Below are 20,165 nucleotides of genomic sequence, written 5' to 3'. Positions count from 1 at the left end.
TAGTTTTTGAACTGAGCAACTGAGCGAAGGATCTTACCATTCACTGAGGCAGAGAAGAAAGACTTCGTAAGTACTTATCCTGTGAACATGTGTGGATCTACAGCAAATTTCTTACTGGCTACATAGAATTCAATTGAATTTATCTACCTATAATTCAACACAAAATGTTAACTGCTTTACCAATTCTTTAAATTTTTCTAATTGCTCAAACAAAAGAAGAGATGGAAGCATTTTTTAAAGCATAAAGCTGTAAATAATAACAACAACAATAACAACAACAACAAAATTAACCCATTTTAACAGCCTCAGCTTGTTAAATGGCAAGGGATCATTACTAAAAATCTATACTAACAGGAAAAAGTAGTTGGGACCCAAATTTTATAGCTCAAAATTTTAGCCATTAATCTATTAAGCATTCTTAACCCTCCAAACCAAGGTTTCTGAGTTTATTTTTCAGACAAAGCTACTTTTATAAATATATTTTTATACTTCATGAAATTAATATCTGAAATAGATATATTAATAAGAAGGGGAAGAGAAAAGGATAAATGGATAAAAACAAAAAGCATTATATATTCTGTATCACTGAAGAGCAAATTACTATGTGTTTCTATTTCTACCCTAATACCATACCTTACTCTAAGTACAGTGAATGAGCCATCCTTCATTCCAAGGGCAAGATGGATTCCATCTGCATTGACAGCTGCACAACGAATTGGTTCTTCCATATTACACCTTGCTATTAACGCATGATCTACTAGGCTCCATATCCTGTAAAATTTAATTTTAAAAATAAAAAAAGAATAGTTAGCTAATGCATACTTTAATAAAAATATTTTGGTTAAAATAATAATCTCATCTTAATTAAGATAAATCTAGATATCTTAACTATCTGTTTTGTGGCAAGAAATTCTTAACTATGAAAATGGGAACTGTTCATGCTTAAATGACAGAAGTTGATAGAATCTTTTGCTTTTAATTTTTTTGGCGACATCACGTCACTCTGTCACTCAGGCTGGAGTGCAGTGGCGTGATCATAGCTTACTATAACCTTGACCCTGTGGGCTCAAGCGATCCTCTAGCCTCAGCCTCACGAGAAGCTGGGACTACAGGAATGTGCCACCCAACCTGGCTACATTTTGTTGTTGTTGTTTTGGTATCCTTTTAGCACAGCTATAGTGTCACTGCATAATAAACACAATGTTTTGCCATCTAATTGAAAACCAGTAAAGTCCATACTCCATTGTGCCTTAAAAATGTAACATTTAAAGTCCAATTTTATCTTTTTCCTCTTATTTCAACATGATGAGTATGCACTGGTGATAAATAATAATGTCACCATGTGGTAATGCACATAGCGCTCAAAATTCTGCCAAGTTGTAATTGTGTCACTGAAATTTGTAATAAGCTGAGGAGCAGTGCAAAATGATGTGAGTGTACCATCTCTTTCCCAACATCTCAACTCTGCATCTGTAGTGTGATACACTGCAATTTTTTTTTTTTTTTTAAGACAGAGTTTTGTTCCTGTTGTCCAGGCTGGAGTGCAATGGTGTGATCTTGGCTCACTGCAACCTCTGCCTCCCGGGTTCAAGCAATTCTCCTGCCTCAGCCTCCCAAGTAGCTGGGATTACAGGCATGCATCTCACCACGCCTGGCTAATTTTGTATTTGTAGTAGAGACGGGTTTGGTCTCTAGTTGGTCAGGCTAGTCTCGAACTCCCAACCATAGGTGATCCACCCGCCTTGGCCTCCCAAAGTGCTGGGATTACAGGTGTGAGCCACCACACCGAGCCAATACAATGCATTTTTAAACAATGCAGTAACATTGATTCTTTCACTTTTAGGTAGGTTGTTTCTATCCTGACCAAAGGGAGAGAGAGTGTGTGTGTAGACACACGTGTATATATCCTTATGTACATACAGTCTAGTGTTTAAAACTATCCAAATTCAGAATCCACAATGCTAGAAATCAACAACAAAAAAGATAGGTAGAAGATACCCATTGTTTGAAAATTAAGAATTATACTTCCATATAATCTAAAATACAAAGACAAAGATGAATTCTTAATGATTTGTTACTATTTTGAAGTAAGTTATAAAACTGCTTAAAATCAAAACTTGTGAAATATAGCTGAAACAGTACTTAGGAGGAACTTTTGGGAGCTTTAAATGCATATACAGTTGGCCCTCTGTATCCATGGGTTCTTCAACTACAAATTCAACCAACCATGGATGGAAAATGTAGTTAGGCCTATGATGGCTGCATTTGTACTGAACATGTACAGACTTTTTTTCTTGTCATTATTCCCTAAACAATATGGTATAACAACTATTTACACAGCACTTACACTGTATTAGGTATTATAAGTATTCTAGAGATTTAAAGTACAGTTGACCCTTGAATAATGCAACAGTTAGAGGCACCAATCCCCATGCCATCAAAAAGCCATGTCTAACGTTTGACTCTCCAAACACTTAACTACTAATAACCTACTGTTGACTGGAAGTCTTATCAATAACACAAACAGTTGTTTAACATACACTTTTGTGCATTATATGTACTAATACTGCATACTTACAATAAATTAAGCTAGAGAAAACATAATTAAGAAAATCATAAGGAAGAGAAAATATAATTGTTATTCATTAAGTAGAAGTGGATCATCATAAAAGTCTACATCCTCATCATCTTCACATTGTGTAGGCTAAGGAGGAGGAAGAGGAGAGGCTTGTCTTATGATCTCGGGGTGGCAGAGGTGGAAGAAAATCCACCTGTAAGTGGACCCATGCAGTTCAAACCTGTGTTGTTCAAAGAGTAACTGTATTTTGGAGGATGTTCAAATTATATATCATTTTATATAATGGACTTGAACATCCACGGATTATGATATCTGCAGGGGGTCCTGGAACGAATCTCCCCAAAAATAGCAAAGAATAACTACATTATAAATAAACAAAGGCTACAATTTAATGAATAGGCATCTACCCCAAGACATTAGAAAAAGATCACCAAAACTAAGTAGATTTTCTAAATGCTTTATATTTTTTAAATTGTTACTAGTTTATAGGAAAAACTATTTTTGTATATTGTTTTCATATCCAAAAAATTTGCTAAACTCTCTTTTCAATTCCAGTAATTCATCTTATTTTCCTTTGAATTTTTCTATATATATAAACACATCATATACATATATATAACCAACTGAGAATGGCAGTTGTTTTTTCCTTTCCAATCTGTGTGTGTGTGTATGTGTATGCGTACATATATATACACATACATATACATGCTATACATATACACATTTGGCCTTACTATATTGACCAAGATTTCTAGTCTATAGCTGAACAGAATGGTGAAAATGAGCATAACTGTCTTTTTCCTGATTTCAAAGGAAAATCTTCAATACTTCAACATTAAATATGATATTTGCTGGTGACATTCTATGCTCTTACCACAAGGGACAGCAAACCATGTCCTGTGGGCCAAACCAGGCCTGCTGCCTATTTTTGTACAGTCTGAAAGCTAAGAATAATTTTTACATTTTTAAATGGTTGAAAAAAATGTTTTAATAAAATTTTGAAACACAAGAAAATTATTTGAAATTCTACTTTCTGTGTCTGTAAATAAAGTTTCATGGAAGTATAGGTGTATACTTATTTGGTTTTTTTTTTCTTTTTTTTTTTGAGACAGAGTCTCACTTTGTCGCCCAGGCTGGAGTGCTGGTGCAATCTTAGTTCACTGCAACCTCTGCCTCCCAGGTTCAAGCGATTCTTGTGCCTCACCCTCCTGAGTAGCTGGGATTACAAGCGTGTGCCACCATGCCTGGCTTATTTTTAGCAGAGACAGAGTTTTGCCATGTTGGCCAAGCTGGTCTTGAACTCCTGGCCTCATGTGATCCACATGCCTCCATCTCCCAAAGTGCTGGGATTACAGGCATGAGCCACCACACTCGGTCCTGTTTTTTGTTTGTTTGTTTGTTTTTGTTTTTTTAACATATTGTCTATGGCTTACATACTGTCTTTATATCACACTACAGAGGCAGAGTTGAGATATTGGGAAAGAGATGATACACTCTCATCACTTTGGACTGCTCCTCAGTACATTACAATTTTCAGTGACACAGTTACAACTTGTCAAAATTTTGAGGGCTATCTGTACTACCATATAGTAACATTTTGTTATTATTTTTGTTTACCAATGTATATTCATACGGGACTTAGAATGTTACATTTTTAAGGCACAGTTGAGCATGGGCTATACTGTTATTGAATTAGATGGCAAAGTATTAGGTTTATTATGCAATGACACTGTAGCTGTGCTAAAAGGATACAAATATAAATTATCAGACTAAGCACTCATCACAATTTTTCCAACTCACAGGTAAGCTCAGAAAAATTAGAAAATTTAAAACAGAATATCTCATGACAGAATTTATTTACAAATTTAAAAATACAATGAGGTTGCAAGAGAAGTAAGTTTCTGAGTGGTTGATCTGTTAGCCAAGCAAGGAAAGCTACTTATTGGTAATGAAAATGGTAAATCATTTTGAATTGCAGCAGCTTCAGAAATCTGTCCAGAGAAAACAGACTTAAGACTGTTACAGCCTTTCCATGAGAACAGTTGCTCCAAAAGTTGAGAATATTGGGAACACTACCAATAATTTAAAAACAAGATAAATAATTTTGAGTGGTTTTCCTTGATTCTTGATGGGTTAACAGATGTTACAGATACTACTCAATTGTTTATTTGAGGAGTCAATGCCAAGTGTGAAGTGACAAGAATTTGCTTTCATGAATAGTCTGCATGAAACAACTATAGACAAGAATATTTTCAAAATCATTGAGAAAACACTAATTCAATACAACCTAAATTGGAATCTGCTAAGATGAATTATAACTAACTGATGGTGGGAAAAAATAGGTACAGAAAAAAATGGCTTAAAGAAATTTACAGATTATGAAAATGTAAGGGGTTTAAAGCCTGTGCGTATTCATTGTATTATTCTTTAGCACGTACTTAGCAAAGAAAAAAATAAGACTGTCTCTTGTTTTTTTAACCAATAGCGTTAATGGTGAACTTCATTTGCTCCTGTGGATTTAACTAACCACTGTCAGTTCTGTGAATTTTTGCCAGATACAGAAGTAGAAAATCCTGACTTGCGCTAACACAGCAGTTAAATGGCTTAGCAGTGGTAAAGTTTTATTGATTTTCTGATCTCAGAATCAAGATTGAAATTTTTCTGAATTATGAAGAATTGCCTCTCTCTCTCTCTCTCTCTCTCTCTCTCTCTCTCTTTCGAGACGAAGTCTGGCTCTGTTTCCCAGGCTGGAGTGCAGTGGCACGATCTCAGCTCATTGCAACCTCTGCCTCCCAGGTTCTAGCGATATTATTAAACACTGAATGGATTTGGAACTTAGCTTCTACTGAAGACTCAATACTGTTACCTAATGAATTCAACCTAAAATTATAAGGCAAAAGCAGCATAATGTAATGTGAAACTTTATTGTGGTAAAGTCATTTGGACAATTAATGCTATTTGAATAACAATATCAAGCTGCTTTATATACTCCTGTGCTATCAAAACTTAAAACAGGAAGTGAGGTCTCCATTCCCACACAAATCTGCAGCAGATATTTTTTGGAGCTTAATTTATAGCTTTAGCAGCATATGTTGGACTATCCTCCTTTGGCAAATGCTCGGTCTTGTCTGTCCCTTGTGCTCCAAGAGAAAGCCATAAACAAAGGTCAAGTTTACCCAAAGGAAAAATGTCTTCAGGGCAAAAAGCAGCTTTGGCACAATGACCCCCTAGATGCCCATTTTCTTTCACAAATTGGCTGGATAGCTCCTCATTATCTTGTCAGTTCTTGGAAGGTTTTAAGGTGATTTACATTTTAACTAACATCTTTAGTTGTTTTCATTGGAAGTTGTTTTATTCCAAATAAACTGGCCACCAATAACAGAAACAGTAGTCTGAACAATTACTTTTTAAAGAAACAGTTGTCCTATTGGCAGCAGCTAGGTAGCACTTGGTAATAGCAGTTCTACAATGAAAGGATTATGAATAGTTCTTAGCAAAGCACAGAGTAAGGTGTAGTCCCCACAGTAAGTTTACAGACATATGACCTATGCCATCTTCCAAACCCCAAAAATAGACTGGCACAATGACAGTAAATGGCATGACTGATTAGCATACCATAAAAAACATCAATAATTATCTGGAAACAATTAGGTCATCTTACTCCTTACACTAAAGGAAGCTTTACATAGATTAGGAGTTAAACATAAAAATATAACCACTAATGTACCGGAAGAATATATTGAAAATTTTTTTAAAATAATTTTTGGGAAGATTTCTCTATGATAGAATCCTAAATTCAGCTATATAAAAAATAACAACACAACAAGAATTTTTACTTACCTAAAACAACCTACATGAAGTAAAAAAAAGAAAAAGCAAGTAACAAACTATTGAAATTACTTGCAATTTACATTATAGGCAAAGAGTTAACATCCATAATATATAAAGAGCTACTAAAAGTAAAAGGAGAAAAAGATCAACAACCCTACAGAAAAAAATGGCAAGAAATGTGGAAAGTTTATAGAAAGGATTCTAGGGAAACACCTAACTTTTTTAAATTGGTAAATATACAGAAAGAATTAAGCACTTTTCTGCTTTTATTATACCCAGGATAAATAAATAATTGATGAGAAGAAATTCTCTTTATAGAAATACTACAGCTAACAAATGAATAATGAGTGGTAAATATAAGTATTAGAATGCCACCATTTGAAACACTTATTAAAATGATAGACTTAGGCCATGTATTCTCAACGGGGGTAATATTTCATGAAAGGGGGTAAAAGTGAATTCTTAGGGGTAAAATATCTTAAATATTACACAATGGTTTGTGTTCTCTTAAGGGGCCACAATACAAAAAGAGATACACAGTTGTCTATGGTCTTAAAATTTCAAAGTGAGGGTGTGATCAATAAAAAAAAAAGTAAGAAAGTGACAATGAAAAAAGGTCGGGAAACACTGACCTAGACAATCATCATCAATGGTCGCTACCAGAAAAAACGGAGACTACACATTACATACCATCAAGCAGGAGTACATCACCACCTAGGAAATATCCTTGGTGAAAATTCATAACTGTATCTCATCAAATCTCTAAATCTAACTACCAATTTACAGGACACAAGGAACACAGACTATGTTAAAATACACTATGGGTGTGCAATTAGCCAAATCCAGAATGTGGGAAACCCTGAATAAACTGTAAGAACAACAAAAAGGGAAGGAAGAAAGCTGTAGAATAAAAGAGACTGAAAAGACATACCAACAAACGCAATACATGAAGCTCATTTGGATCCTGATTTTAAGAAATCATAAAAATATTTTATGAGACAATCGGGAATTTCTATACCAGCTAGATAGAGAACACTATGTGATAAGAGTATTGTGGTGATGTTTGAGATATCTTTTAAAGATACAAACTGAAATATTTACAGATGAAATCAGGGAGAAAAAAAAGACAAATTGGGGGAAACAAATTTCAACTCCTAAAATTGATCAGTGGTTCTCAAACTTCTGAGTATATTGTAGTCACTTGGAAGGCTTCTGAAATCACAAATTGCTCAATTTCTGGTATTAGGTCCTGTAAAAGGCCTGAGAATATGCATTTCTTACAAGTTCTTAGGTAATGCTGATGTTGCTCATCAAGGAACCACACTTTGAGAACCACTATCCCAGACACGGTTTCTAATTTCTTTAATATATAGACAGATATCATTAGATCTTATTTAAAATCAAGTAGAGAAAAAGATCTATGAACTAATAGAAAATAGGCAAAGGATTTGAACAGGTCAAGGAAAAAAATGTCCTCTAAACATATAAAAACATACCAACAACCCTCAATATAAGAGAAATACACATTTTCAAAATATAACAAGGTATCATTTTTCACCTTTTGGTATTATAATTAGTTCTGTTAAGGGTGTGAGAAAACAGGCACTGGCAATATATTCACGATAGGTGTATAAATTGTTGCTGCCTCTATGTAAGGCCTTATCTATCAAAATTTAAAATACGCACATCCTTTGATTACTGCTAAACATTTATCAGAGATATTCACACATGTACAAAATGACAAATGTATAATGATATTCATTGCAAGCCCTGTATTTATAAAATACACAAAACTGGAGGAAACTAATCTTCCATCAGTAATGGATTAGTTGAATAAATTACAGTATATCCATGCAGTGAAATATTATATTCCTGTTAAAAAGAAGGAAGTAGTTCTGTACATTCTGATAGGGAACAAACTCCATATATTTATAAGAGAAAACATATTACTAATAATTCTATTAATTTTCAGTACTTACTACTTATGTTCATTTGTTATACCATGAGCTACTAAAGTTTTAATCGGAGTATTTTAAGCTTTCTTTTTTTTTTTTTTTGAGACAGAGTCTCACTCTGTTGCCAGGCTGGAATGCAGCAGCACGATCTCGGTGCACTGCAACCTCCACCTCCTGAGTTCAAGCGATTCTCCTGCCTCAGCCTCCCGAGTAGCTGGGATTACAGGCGCCCGCCACCATGCCCAGCTAACTTTTGTATTTTTAGTAGAAATGGGGTCTCACCATGTTGGCCAGGATGGTCTCAATCTCTTGACCTTGTGATCTACCTGCCTTGACCTCCCAAAGTGCTGGGATTACAGGCATGAGCCACTGCGACCGGCCATGTTTTCTTTATGTTTATCTAAGGATACATCCCAGCCTATGGAATTACTTTATAATTTGCTTACCTGACTGAACGATCATCACTTCCAGTCACAGCCAAAGGTTTAGTAGGATGGACAGCAAGTGCCCAAAGTTCACCTTCACAATGCCCTTGCATAATTAGAAAAGGTTTATTTCTTTCTTGCACCACAATTTCAAAAATTTCACTGTCCTGTGTTCCAACTAGAATGTGGTCACCTCGCCAACACACACTCCTTACAGACAAACCTAGTAAAAAGTAAATTGTATTTAATATATAATGCTGTAATAATGATAGCAGCAGGAGGCAGACAAATCCCTATGCAGATAGGGGCAAGTCCCGGTGAAATCCAACCTTCAAACCTAAGACAGTTTAAAGCCTGAAAGCCAAGCTACGGGTCTTGGATAAATCCACAGACCAACTGAGAATGTCTCTTTCCATTTGGTGCACTTTCCTCTGATTGATCCCCACCTTTCACCTACTTTACACATATTTACCCTTCCCTAATTGGTTTTTTATAGTGTTGTGCCCATCTTTGAGTGGTGCCTTTTTAAAGCCTTTTTTGCATACTCACAAACCCATCAGCATGCAATTGCTCATTCTGAGCCCATAAAAGCTCCAGACTCAGCCATATTTGGGGACTGCCCACCTTTGGGTGGGGGGTTGCAGGTGGGGGAGACTACCTGATTTCAGCCCATCTCGGGTACCCTCTCCACTGAGAGCTGTTTTGTCACTCAGTAAAACTCTTTGCCTTGTTCGCTTGCCAGCTGTCAGTACAACCTCTTTCTTCTTGGATGTGGGACAAGAACTTGGAACTCACCCAACAGTGAGTACAGACAGAGCTGTAGACCTGTAGCATTCCCCTCCTACTCACGAAGCAACAGGAGAGAGAGCCACTGGGCACCACACGCCCCGTTTATTGGGCAGGACCGAAAGAGCTATTAACTTGCTGTAACACCCGCTTTGGGGCTTCAGGGTCGCTGGAGTCCCCAAGTTTTTTAGGTGCCACCACATTCCCTTCATCCAGACGCCAACGCCCAAGATAGAAGCAGGTCACAGCACACCCGGCCCAGCCACGGGCTGAGCACATATCCTGCAGCAAGTGTGGGATCCAGCCAGAGTGCAAGCCAAGCGCAGCCTGCCAGGCCAAGGGGGCAGGGTACCTCCTGGCGAGCCTGGAGCCCAGTGCAGCCCTGGACAGGGGCGTTGCCAGCCATGAAGGTCTCCAGCTGGCAAGCTGGCACTCAAAATACCCTGTGTCAATAATTCCAATCTTCCTAAATTGAAGTTAATTTTGTACCTTTTATATCTTAGATGTGAGACAGAAGAAAATATGTAAGTCCTTGATCTATATTCACATTTTCTTCAACTGTCCATGTTTTCTACATGAAATATTTCTGTCTTTTTATGTACCTAGTTCCTACCCAGCCTTCAGACATGTACTCTTCTTCCTTCTCCCTTGTAGACAACTCTAGCCATGTCTACTTGCTCAGCCAGTCTTACAACACTTCAGTCTGCATTGTTCAATAAGTACTCAATCAGTAAATTACCTTTATAGAATTGTATTCTTTTTCTTTTAATAATCTGACTTTTTACTTGTCTATATTTCATTTCTTCAATACACTCATAAAATCATTAAAAAGAGAGAATTTTACTTTTTCTGCATACTCCTCAATGTCTGTCGTAATCTTAGGAAAGCTACTGTGTTTTTCATTTTTCTCATGTGTGTTACATGGCCAATATAAAGATACCGTGTACCTCACAATGTCCTTATGAGGATCAGATAAGAAAAAGTCTCAAATTATTTTGTAAGCTTTAAAGCACAATAATGTTTAGCAAAACTAATGAAAATAGAATAAGTTAATATTTACATGCTTATTATGTGTTATCCTTATAAACATTTTAGAAATATCAATTCATTTGATCCTATATCCTAAATAATATATTTATTCTTATTCTCATTTACAGTGAGGGTAAATTACCAGCCCAAAGTCACACAACTTGTAGGTGACTGGAATATGGTTTAAACACAAACCTGTGGGTAGTTTTTATAGTAAAAGGTCCTGTTTTATTACATCAATTTTTTTTAATCCCCAAGAGAAAAAAAGTCCCCCAATTGCTGACAAATTTGGATGAAGGAAAAATACATCTATCCACATTTAAATCATCCTGAACAAAAGTTCCCCAACCCTCATCATTTACCCCAACTGTTTATTTAGAATAGTTTGTTTGTTAAATAGTTATAGTTAGCATTCTAATAGTAAAATACTTTCAAAATCCAAAGATACTAAGTGAGTCCCTCTCACATCTCTCTATAGGTCCCATTATAATAGACATTAGATTTATGAAAGCATCTTTCCCCTAACAATGAACCTAAACTCTTTACAGGCAAAATTTCTCCTTAATAGAAGAATTTCAATCAAATGCATACAGGGTAAAGAGGCAAATATGAGTCTTATTTATATTTACAAAACTTACATTGATACTTACTGAAAGAAAGAGATAATCTTTGGGAAGTTTAGAGTTTGCCTAGTAATAAGACATTTGTTTTGTTATTACCTTTGTATCCCTGGTCTGTTTCCCTGAGATCAATCACAGTAATTGGTTTAAAAGTTAAATCCCAAAGACGAATACAACCATCTCTGCCACCAGTAGCAAAGCCTTCTTCACAAGCATTCATGCTAAAAATTCCTGCCTAGAAGAGGAAATAATTTAACAAAAAATGTTTTTAAAGAACATCTACTATATGAAGGTAGAAACCCTTTTAAACCAATCTAACAATATTTTGGTAGGATATAAGAATAAACAAATACATCAGAAAACACAAAAGAAAATCTAGAAGTAAGTCCACAGGAACTTAATACAGTTGCCCCTTGTGGATTTGAACTTCACTGGTTCACTTATATGGATTTTTTTCAATAAATACAGTCAGCTCTGAATCCACAGTTCCACATCAGCAATGAAACCCAGATCAAAATACAATCTTTATGGGATGCAAAACCCATAGATAAGGGAGGGCTTTACATATGCAGGTTTCCCAGGGCAAGACTTGAGTATATGCAGATTTTGGTATCTGTGGTCCTGGAGCCAATCCCCACAAAATATCAAAGCATGACTATATATAACCAAGGTGGTATTTAATTATATGGATAAAACATAAAAGAAAATAAATTTAAACCTTATATCTCATGTAAAAATGAATTACAGATGAACATAAAATATAACCATTTATAACTAAATATAAAAAATAAAAATATTAGAAAAAGTCAGAATAACATTTAGGTAACTTTGGGCTGTGAGAGACATTTCTATGCATGCCAGATCACCCACGAGTTTTAAATTTGTTCATATGAGAAAAGATACAACAAGCAAAGACAAACAGATTGGAGAAATATTTGCAACACGTATGACTGTCAAAAGATTAATAACCCTAATATTCAAATGAATAAAGGAAATAAAAACAATTCAACAACAAAAAATTTAAAAAGTAAAAAAGCAAAGGGTAGGAAAATCCAATCAATAGAAATGTAATGCACTGAGGACTTTTCTACATGAAGATCTTGCTGTTAACAACGTGGCGGCTTTGTGCTATCCAGCTCCCTTTACTTTGTAACGGGGACCCAACTGCTAAAAAGCTCAAACCAAAAAAAACTAAACAGTTTAAACAGCAGATTTCTTTTTCAGTTTAGTAAGTTATTTACACAAAAACTTAATTACCTCTGGTAAATTAGCCTCAAGAGCACTAGCTTTATTCTGGTGTGGTTAATCTAGAATACTTTTAGATTGAAGTTAACATGCTTTTTTTCAACACTACTCTTCAGAAAGACACCATACTAAAGCAATAGCTTTAACAAGATACTAACTATACTAATGTAATAAATGTCAATGAGTCTAACTGATTTCTTCATTGAAATCTTGAAAACAAATATATAATTCAGTTAGAAAAGCATTTTTCAAGCAATCAAACTGACTAGAAACAATATACTATATTATGCAGTCTGTCATTCTAAGACAAGGTTAAGTAATATGTCATTCTGAGACAAGGTTAAGCAATACACATTAAAGTATTTAAAATACTTAAATATACTTACAGCATGGGCTCCTTGTATTGTTCGTATAAGATTGATTCCTTTCCAGACATATATATCCCCATTGAGTGCACCAGAATATGTTAATTCATCCCTTGCACAGGCTAGGCACAGTATTGTCTGAAGGTCACCCGTCTTACCAAAGACACCTCGTTTTGGGGTCAGAGCATTTCCACATAAACTCCAGAACTAAAAGGTATACAGTATAATCAAATTACCAGAGAATTCTTACAAAATAAAGTAAAACATTCCCAATACCTTGATGCTATTATTACAGCAGTGAGCTACAAATTAACTAAGAAATTGCCTTATGATAAAATAGCATTCAACGTTCAGATTCTCATCCTAGTTTGTCAAAAGCTATGTTATAGCATAGCTATAGTCACTGGTTTCAATGCTTATCTGTAAGAATAAGGGGTTTTAATCAGATTATTTTTAAAATATGCTACGCTTTCCTTAGGTTTCTGAAAAGAAATCTGTATAAAACTTAGATTAAGCCAGGCTCAGTGGCTCATGCCTGTAATCCCAGCACTTTGGGAGGCAAGGTAGGCAGATCACCTGAGGCCAGGAGTTCAAGACCAGCCTGGCCAACATGACTAAGTCCCATCTCTACTAAAAATACAAAAATTAGCCAGGTATGGTGGCGCATGCCTGTAATCCCAGCTACTCGGGAGGTTGAAGCACGAGAATCACTTGAACTCAGGAGGCAGAGTGGTTACAGTGAGCTGAGAGTGCACAACTGCGCTCCAGCCTGGGTGCAGAGTGAGACTATCTCAAGAAAAAACAAAACAAAACAAAAAAATTTAGGTTAAAAAGTTGGGAACGGGTTAGCAATGAAAATGAAGATAAGTCATCATAGACTAAGAAGAAAAAGGACCAAATCTAATGTTCTCTCTCTGATAGAAACATTAAAGATAGGAAAAAAGGAGTATGCTACAGCTTATTGTAGCTGTAATATTTGATATTTTCAAAGCTGACCAATTGCTTTGCTTGTAAAGCTTAAAAAAATAAGATAGATGTCCATGGGTAATGATTTGTTCATTCTTGGGAGAAAATAAGAAGTTAAACATGAATCTTCATTACCAGGGGTTTTGTTCTATTAGGTGGATTTAGGTAAATTTTATAGTTCAAGGAGAGAAATTTAAAGAAAAAGGAGTTGGGGGGAAGCGGGCGCAGTGGCAAATGCCTGTAGTCTCAGCAACTTGGGAGGCTGCGGTGGGAGGATTATTTGAGGCCAGGAGTTTGAGGCTACAGTGAGCTATAAATCACGCCTGTGAATAGCTACTGCACTCCAGCATGGGCCACATGGTAGGATCCCATCTCTAAAAAATAAACCAAAAAAATGGGACAGGACAGAGATATATACATTAAATAGTTCTGCATGAAGAAATTAGGCCCAAAGAATAAATTCAACTTTGTAATAAGTAATTAACATTTAAAATAACATAATTTATTATCATACATTCTTATTTTAAAATTTGAAGCCTCAAATAACTAAAAATTATGATCATTATCTATTCAAAGATCTAATAAGTACTTTAATTAATGAAACTTTATACTTTTTAAACTTAAAATCTCCACAATTTCTGTGTATATAAGTGGCTTGTTCTCTTTCTTTCAGCATGTCCTAATTTGAATCCATTATTTTCTTCTAGATCAGTGATTCCCAGTGTTAGCTTCACATTAGAATCACCTAGGGAAATTATAAAATGGGATGCCTGGACTCCCACTTGAGACGAACTGGGACAGAATCTCTGAAGCATGAAGCCCAGGTATCCAAATGATTTTGATGCTCAGCAAGGGTTAAGAACCATTGTTCTAGACTCCAAATCAATATTGTCCAATAGAACTTTCAGTGATGATGAAAATCTTACACACACACACACACACACACACACACACACACACACACACACACACACGCTTTCCAATACAGTAACCACTAGATACATAAGCATATGAAATGTACTGCCAGGGTGACTGAGGAAATGAATTTTAAATTTCATTTAACTAATTTATGTTTAAATAGCTACGTATGGTTGGACAGTGAAGTTCTAGATCATCTCTGGGAATTAATTTCCTCACACGTATTGCCTGCAAAGAGAACTATGTTACTATTCATTTCTTCTAGCAAAGGAAAAGAAATGTAACTCAGTATATAGTTTATTTAGTTTGAGAAAATGAGCTTTTTATAAAAACCTGAAAATGGAGCCTTTAGCTTTACTTATAATATAAAATAGTAAGATCTCTTTATTCATAATTAATTTGCCAATCACTTATTAAGCACTTAATATATATCAAGTATCATATCAAACATACTGTCCATCAAAGATGAACAAGACAAAAATCTCTACTTTCACAGTGCTTATATCATGTGCCTTAAAGCCCAGCATACAGCCTTTTTGGTATTAAATATTTGTCAAAAATAAATATTTACTACTGTCCATCAATCAAATCAATAACAGAATAACAAATCCAGAATTGCAGCAGCAGTGAAAGATGCACTGGAGAAAATGTGGATGGAGTTAAGCATATTGAAATAAAGAATGTGAACACAGAACCTTAATTCACTAGGAATTAACTGTTATCAGGAACTGTTACAACAGACAGTGGAAGTAAAGCAAGTTATTTCCAATTTGTTCCAACGATTTAAAAGTAAGTATAAACATAATAAAGAATATCACCACTGACTTTACAGGCTTCAAAATCTGAGCTGTAATTATAAAACAAAACCCAGAGCTTTCATAAGCAAAGTAAATAGTGGCTATCAAGGCTAAGAGAGGGACAAGGAGAGATTTGTTAAAGGATACAAAATTATAACTAGATAGGAGGAATAAGTTCTACTACTCTATACCACTGTAGAATAACTATAGGTAATACGAATAGACAGTTTCAAATAGCTAGAAGGAGGATATTGAATGGTCCTAAAACAAAGAAATAGCAAATGTTTGGGATGATAGCTAATTACCCTAATCTGATCACCATACATTTTTATGTATCAAAACATCACTGTGTACCCATGAATGTGTACTATTATTTGTCAAATAAAAAAAAAATGTAAAGGCTGAGGTCAAATCAGGGAGCGAACATAGAAAAAGGAAAAGCAACACTTTCAGAATGCAGACCATGTGTTAGGCACTATGACAAGCACTTGAATATATACTGCCGCCTTATTTAATCTTCAATTCTTTGAGGATGGTAACAGCAGTCACAGTTTTAAAATGTGAAGAAAAAAAAAAAGCTCAAAGAGGTTAAATAACTCATACTAGGTTAAACAGCTAATAAATGGCAAAGCCAGGTCTACTCATGTTGCTTCTCCCACACCATTCTATCCAAGTAAATGAAAAACTCTTCATTTGTTTCCTATTCTCAACATTTTACTTTGTAAGTGAAACATGAAGAAACAGGATGGACACAGTAAATCCTGCCTCACTGGATAACAAATTTCTTTATGGAATGTGGCTTATTAATTTCCTATTCATACCTATATCGCTTACAATAATTCAAAGCAAATAATATACATATTTGTTTGATTGAACATAAGAACAATAAAAACATTGCCATTTTAAAAGTAAGTATTATCAAAATTCTGAAAGTAGTCTAAATTGTTAACAGTGAGATATATACTTAGCAGCAGAGAACTAAACGTGACTATTATAAAACAAGACCCTTCTAGTACCTTGATATGTTTTACACCACAGCTGACAAGTTTATTTGGCTGGTACAAATCCCAAGAAATATCAAATATCTGTAAACAAATCAGATTCATGATTAAAATACTTATTTCCAGAATCATTTAAAAATCCTGTCCAAAAGACCAAATGGCCCAAACTCCTAATCATAAAATAAAATTACTCAATAAATAATAATCAGAATCCCACACTTTAAAATCTTATGAGAAATAAAGCAAATTTGAAACTGTAAGAAATAAAAAGTATTTCTTAGTTTCTATGAACTTCAAACACTACTGGAGTAAAACTGAACACCTCCATTTATGTTTAATTTTTTAAAAAGATTGGTGCATAAATAACAAGAATGGTTCAACAGAATTAGGGCATGAAGGGAGGTGCTTGCATAATTTCTACAGAGAGATTCAGAATGGAACATGACACTCATACAGCCTAGAAGAAAGAAACATCTTTATAGCTTTCTATCACTCAGAACTATTTACATAAAGAATCCAAACACCGATTTTACAGTAATTTTTTTCAGTGTTTCAAGGTCCAAGTTAACTTATACTTAAATTTTGGGGAGTCTCCAGGCTTCATTATTTTCTAAAATTTCATAAATTCTAAACACATGCAAAACATTTTGTTACAAAAGCAAACAAGCAAAAACCCAGGTGAAATAAAATACGAATTAGAAACATAATTAAACAAATGATGAAAGAAAAACTAACATTTAAAAAATAATTCATTTATTCTGCTTTCTGGTAGTCTTCATGTTTCTTTGACACCTTATCAACCTACCTCTAAAAGGTTTACATTTTTGGTATACTAAAATGTACACTTTACATTTTGGTATACTCTAAAAATTTACAAAAGTGATGCTCTTTAGTGATAATGAAGAAATAATACATATTTAAGTTAATATTTAACAACTCACCATAATATAGATTAAATGAAAAACATATCAATGCAACTTTGAAATATTCAACCACAATAATACTTTCAAAAACTCCACTGACAATGTCATATTTTATAATAATGGGTCTATTTATTAAATTCCCAATAGTCATGTGCAAAATGCTTTGATCTAAACAGGTAAGAACATGCCAGCTGTCTAATAAAATATATCCAACATTTTAATAATGGATTAAATTGTGTGTTTGTGTGTGTGTGTGTGTATGTGTGTGTGTGTAACAGGCCTCTCTGAGCAGCTACTAAAAATCAAATGTATTCTCCAAAATGCGAATATACACAAAATTTTCTACCCAACTTTTAGAGTCATAAATTCCCACCAAACAGAATCATTGGCCATACCTCTGTGCTGGTTCAGGTTAGGATTTTACTACACATACATACACACAAATTAGATACTTTTAGAAGTTTATAACTTTTTTGATCTACATCCATAAAAATAGTATAACATTTCATTAAAAGCTGGCTATGATGTATTGTTTATATACAACTTGGAATGAGGAATATATATTCTAACAAGTTGTCAGTTAAAAATGTTAGGTCTCTAAAAAATGTAATAGTAATACGCAATTTTAAAACCATACAAGCAACATCATTTTTCACCTTAACTATAATACATATGTAACAAATTAGTGGTAAACCAAACTAAACAGACCCTAGGCTCAAACCATTCAATTTTTAAATTGAGATTTGAATAATGGGTGTCTCCATATGTCAAACCCATCAAACTTCACACATTAAATATGTGAATCCCTATGTATATCAACTATATTTCAATAAAACTGTTTTAAAAAATGGAAAGAAATACATTGTTTTTACTGAAGCAAACACCGGGTTAAAAGTCTCATGCCTAATGTAGATGATGGGTTGATGAGTACAGCAAACCTCCATGGCACGTGTATACCTATGTAACAAACCTGCACATTCTGCACATGTACTCCAGAACTTAAAGTATAATAAAAACAAGAAAAAAAGTGTTATGCCAATGCTATACATATCAAATGATGTTTCCAAGTCCTACAATACACATGTACTCTAAGACTTTAAGAGTTTTTCCATCTGTACAATTATTTACCAGTTGCAAAATTTTAATTACATACGATCAATCTGGCAATAACAAAATCCAGAAGAATAAAATCCCCTGAAGTCTCCTCTGGTATTTCCCTTCCAGTACTCGTTAGAAATCTCAAAAGAGAATACTTACTCTATCTGTATGACCAGGAGCCATAGACAACATTTTTCCCCTTTTCCAGTCCCAAACACAAACTGCATTCTTTGAATCCAGTCCAACTGAAACCAAGCGCTGAATTATGTCCACAAAGTCCAGGAAGGAATAAAAAGGCAAACAAATCAAAGAGAAACCAAATTATAAATAGCCAATAAATTATACTCATGGGTTTTTATAAGCACAAAACATACACATCTATATTTACCTCATAAAGGCTGAATGTATTTCACCCTGTTAGTGTTTCCACTTATGTATAGATCTTCACATTATGAAACAGAACAGAGACTTCCATTTCTAACAGTAGGATTGACAAAATATCCTAAATATACCTCCTACCAAAAACTAAAAATACTAGATAAAATGTAAAATCATCTTTTTAAATGGACTGCTGAGCTGTCGAAGAATTAAGAAATCTAAGAACAAAACCAAAGTGATTTCCAGTGGGAAACCCGGAGGGTGAGAAAATACCTACACCTACTGGACTCTAAAGGCATCGGGTGAATTCTCGTACCCCTGATTTCTGTGCTGTGGCCTGAGGAAGAATAGGAGACAAAGTCGAGGGCCTACCTAAGGTGGGGATTTGAATTGCAGATCGCCTCTGATTAACCCAGTAAACCTCTCAGAAACAACAAATAACCCCTTCCTAAAGAAGGGGAGGCAACTCATGAAGAGGGAGAAACACCTCCCTGAACATTTGTAACCACAAGCAGCCTTCTCATGGTTGCTGGCCTAAATTCACATTAAACATGAATCCTTCAACTAGGAAATTTAATTCAAACTAGTCTTCAGGGTTGGTTGTGTCTTCAAGCAACTTCAACAACGTGGCCCAAGCAAATATAAATCCTAAATGAAGTACCGCAACTTCGATCCACCCCTCAAAGAATTCCTACAGGTAGCAATTCAATAAAAATAAGCTACAAAAAAAAAAAAAAAAAAAAAAAAAAAAAGGCCAGGTACAGTGGCTCACACTATAATCCCAGCACTTTGGAAGGCCGAGGCAGGCGGACTGCTTGAGGCCAGGAGATTGAGACCAGCCTGGGCAACAAGTTGAAACTCTGTCTCTACTAAAATTACAAAAATTAGCCAGGCGTGGTGACACACGCCTATAATTCCATCTACTCAGGAGGCTGAGGCAGAGGAATCACTTCAACCCAGGAGGTGGAGGTTGCAGTGAACTGAGGTCGCTCTACCGCACTCTAGCCTGGGAGACAGAGCGAGACTCTGTCTCAAAAAATAAGAAGCAGCAGCAGCTAAAAAAATAAACAAACCACCCCAACCACACACACAGACACAACAAAATAAGAATCCATGAGTGAGAATGGGCAAGTCACAACAAACAGCAAAGTCGACCTTGCAAAAAACATCAGATATGGAATTATTAGATAAATAACATAAAATAAGCTTAATGTGAGTAAATAAAATTAAGGATTCAAAATATCTGTATA

At 34.9% G+C, this 20,165-nt stretch overlaps 1 protein-coding gene across 13 annotated transcripts in view; it reads right to left on the bottom strand.

Moving 5' to 3' along the window:
* EML5 (EMAP like 5) overlaps positions 1-20,165 on the bottom strand; it is a 189,301-nt gene that overhangs the window by 123,743 nt on the left and 45,393 nt on the right. For all 13 annotated transcript variants that reach the window (XR_007727537.1, XM_050798515.1, XM_050798514.1 and 10 more), the window contains exons 3-8: positions 18,697-18,795; positions 16,532-16,600; positions 12,856-13,041; positions 11,324-11,459; positions 8,811-9,012; positions 634-771 (exon numbers count right to left, since the gene is read on the bottom strand). Coding sequence is in view for 12 of the 13 variants with exons in the window: in XM_050798515.1 (XP_050654472.1) it covers positions 634-771; positions 8,811-9,012; positions 11,324-11,459; positions 12,856-13,041; positions 16,532-16,600; positions 18,697-18,795 (830 nt within the window). In the remaining variant the exon portion in view is untranslated. The remainder of the gene's footprint in view (positions 1-633; positions 772-8,810; positions 9,013-11,323; positions 11,460-12,855; positions 13,042-16,531; positions 16,601-18,696; positions 18,796-20,165) is intronic.

Source organism: Macaca thibetana, chromosome 7 (genome assembly GCF_024542745.1).
Source record: "Macaca thibetana thibetana isolate TM-01 chromosome 7, ASM2454274v1, whole genome shotgun sequence".
Classification (NCBI taxonomy): domain Eukaryota; kingdom Metazoa; phylum Chordata; class Mammalia; order Primates; family Cercopithecidae; genus Macaca; species Macaca thibetana.
Note: the sequence above shows the minus strand (reverse complement) of the source record. Positions and strands in the feature narration are given on the sequence as shown.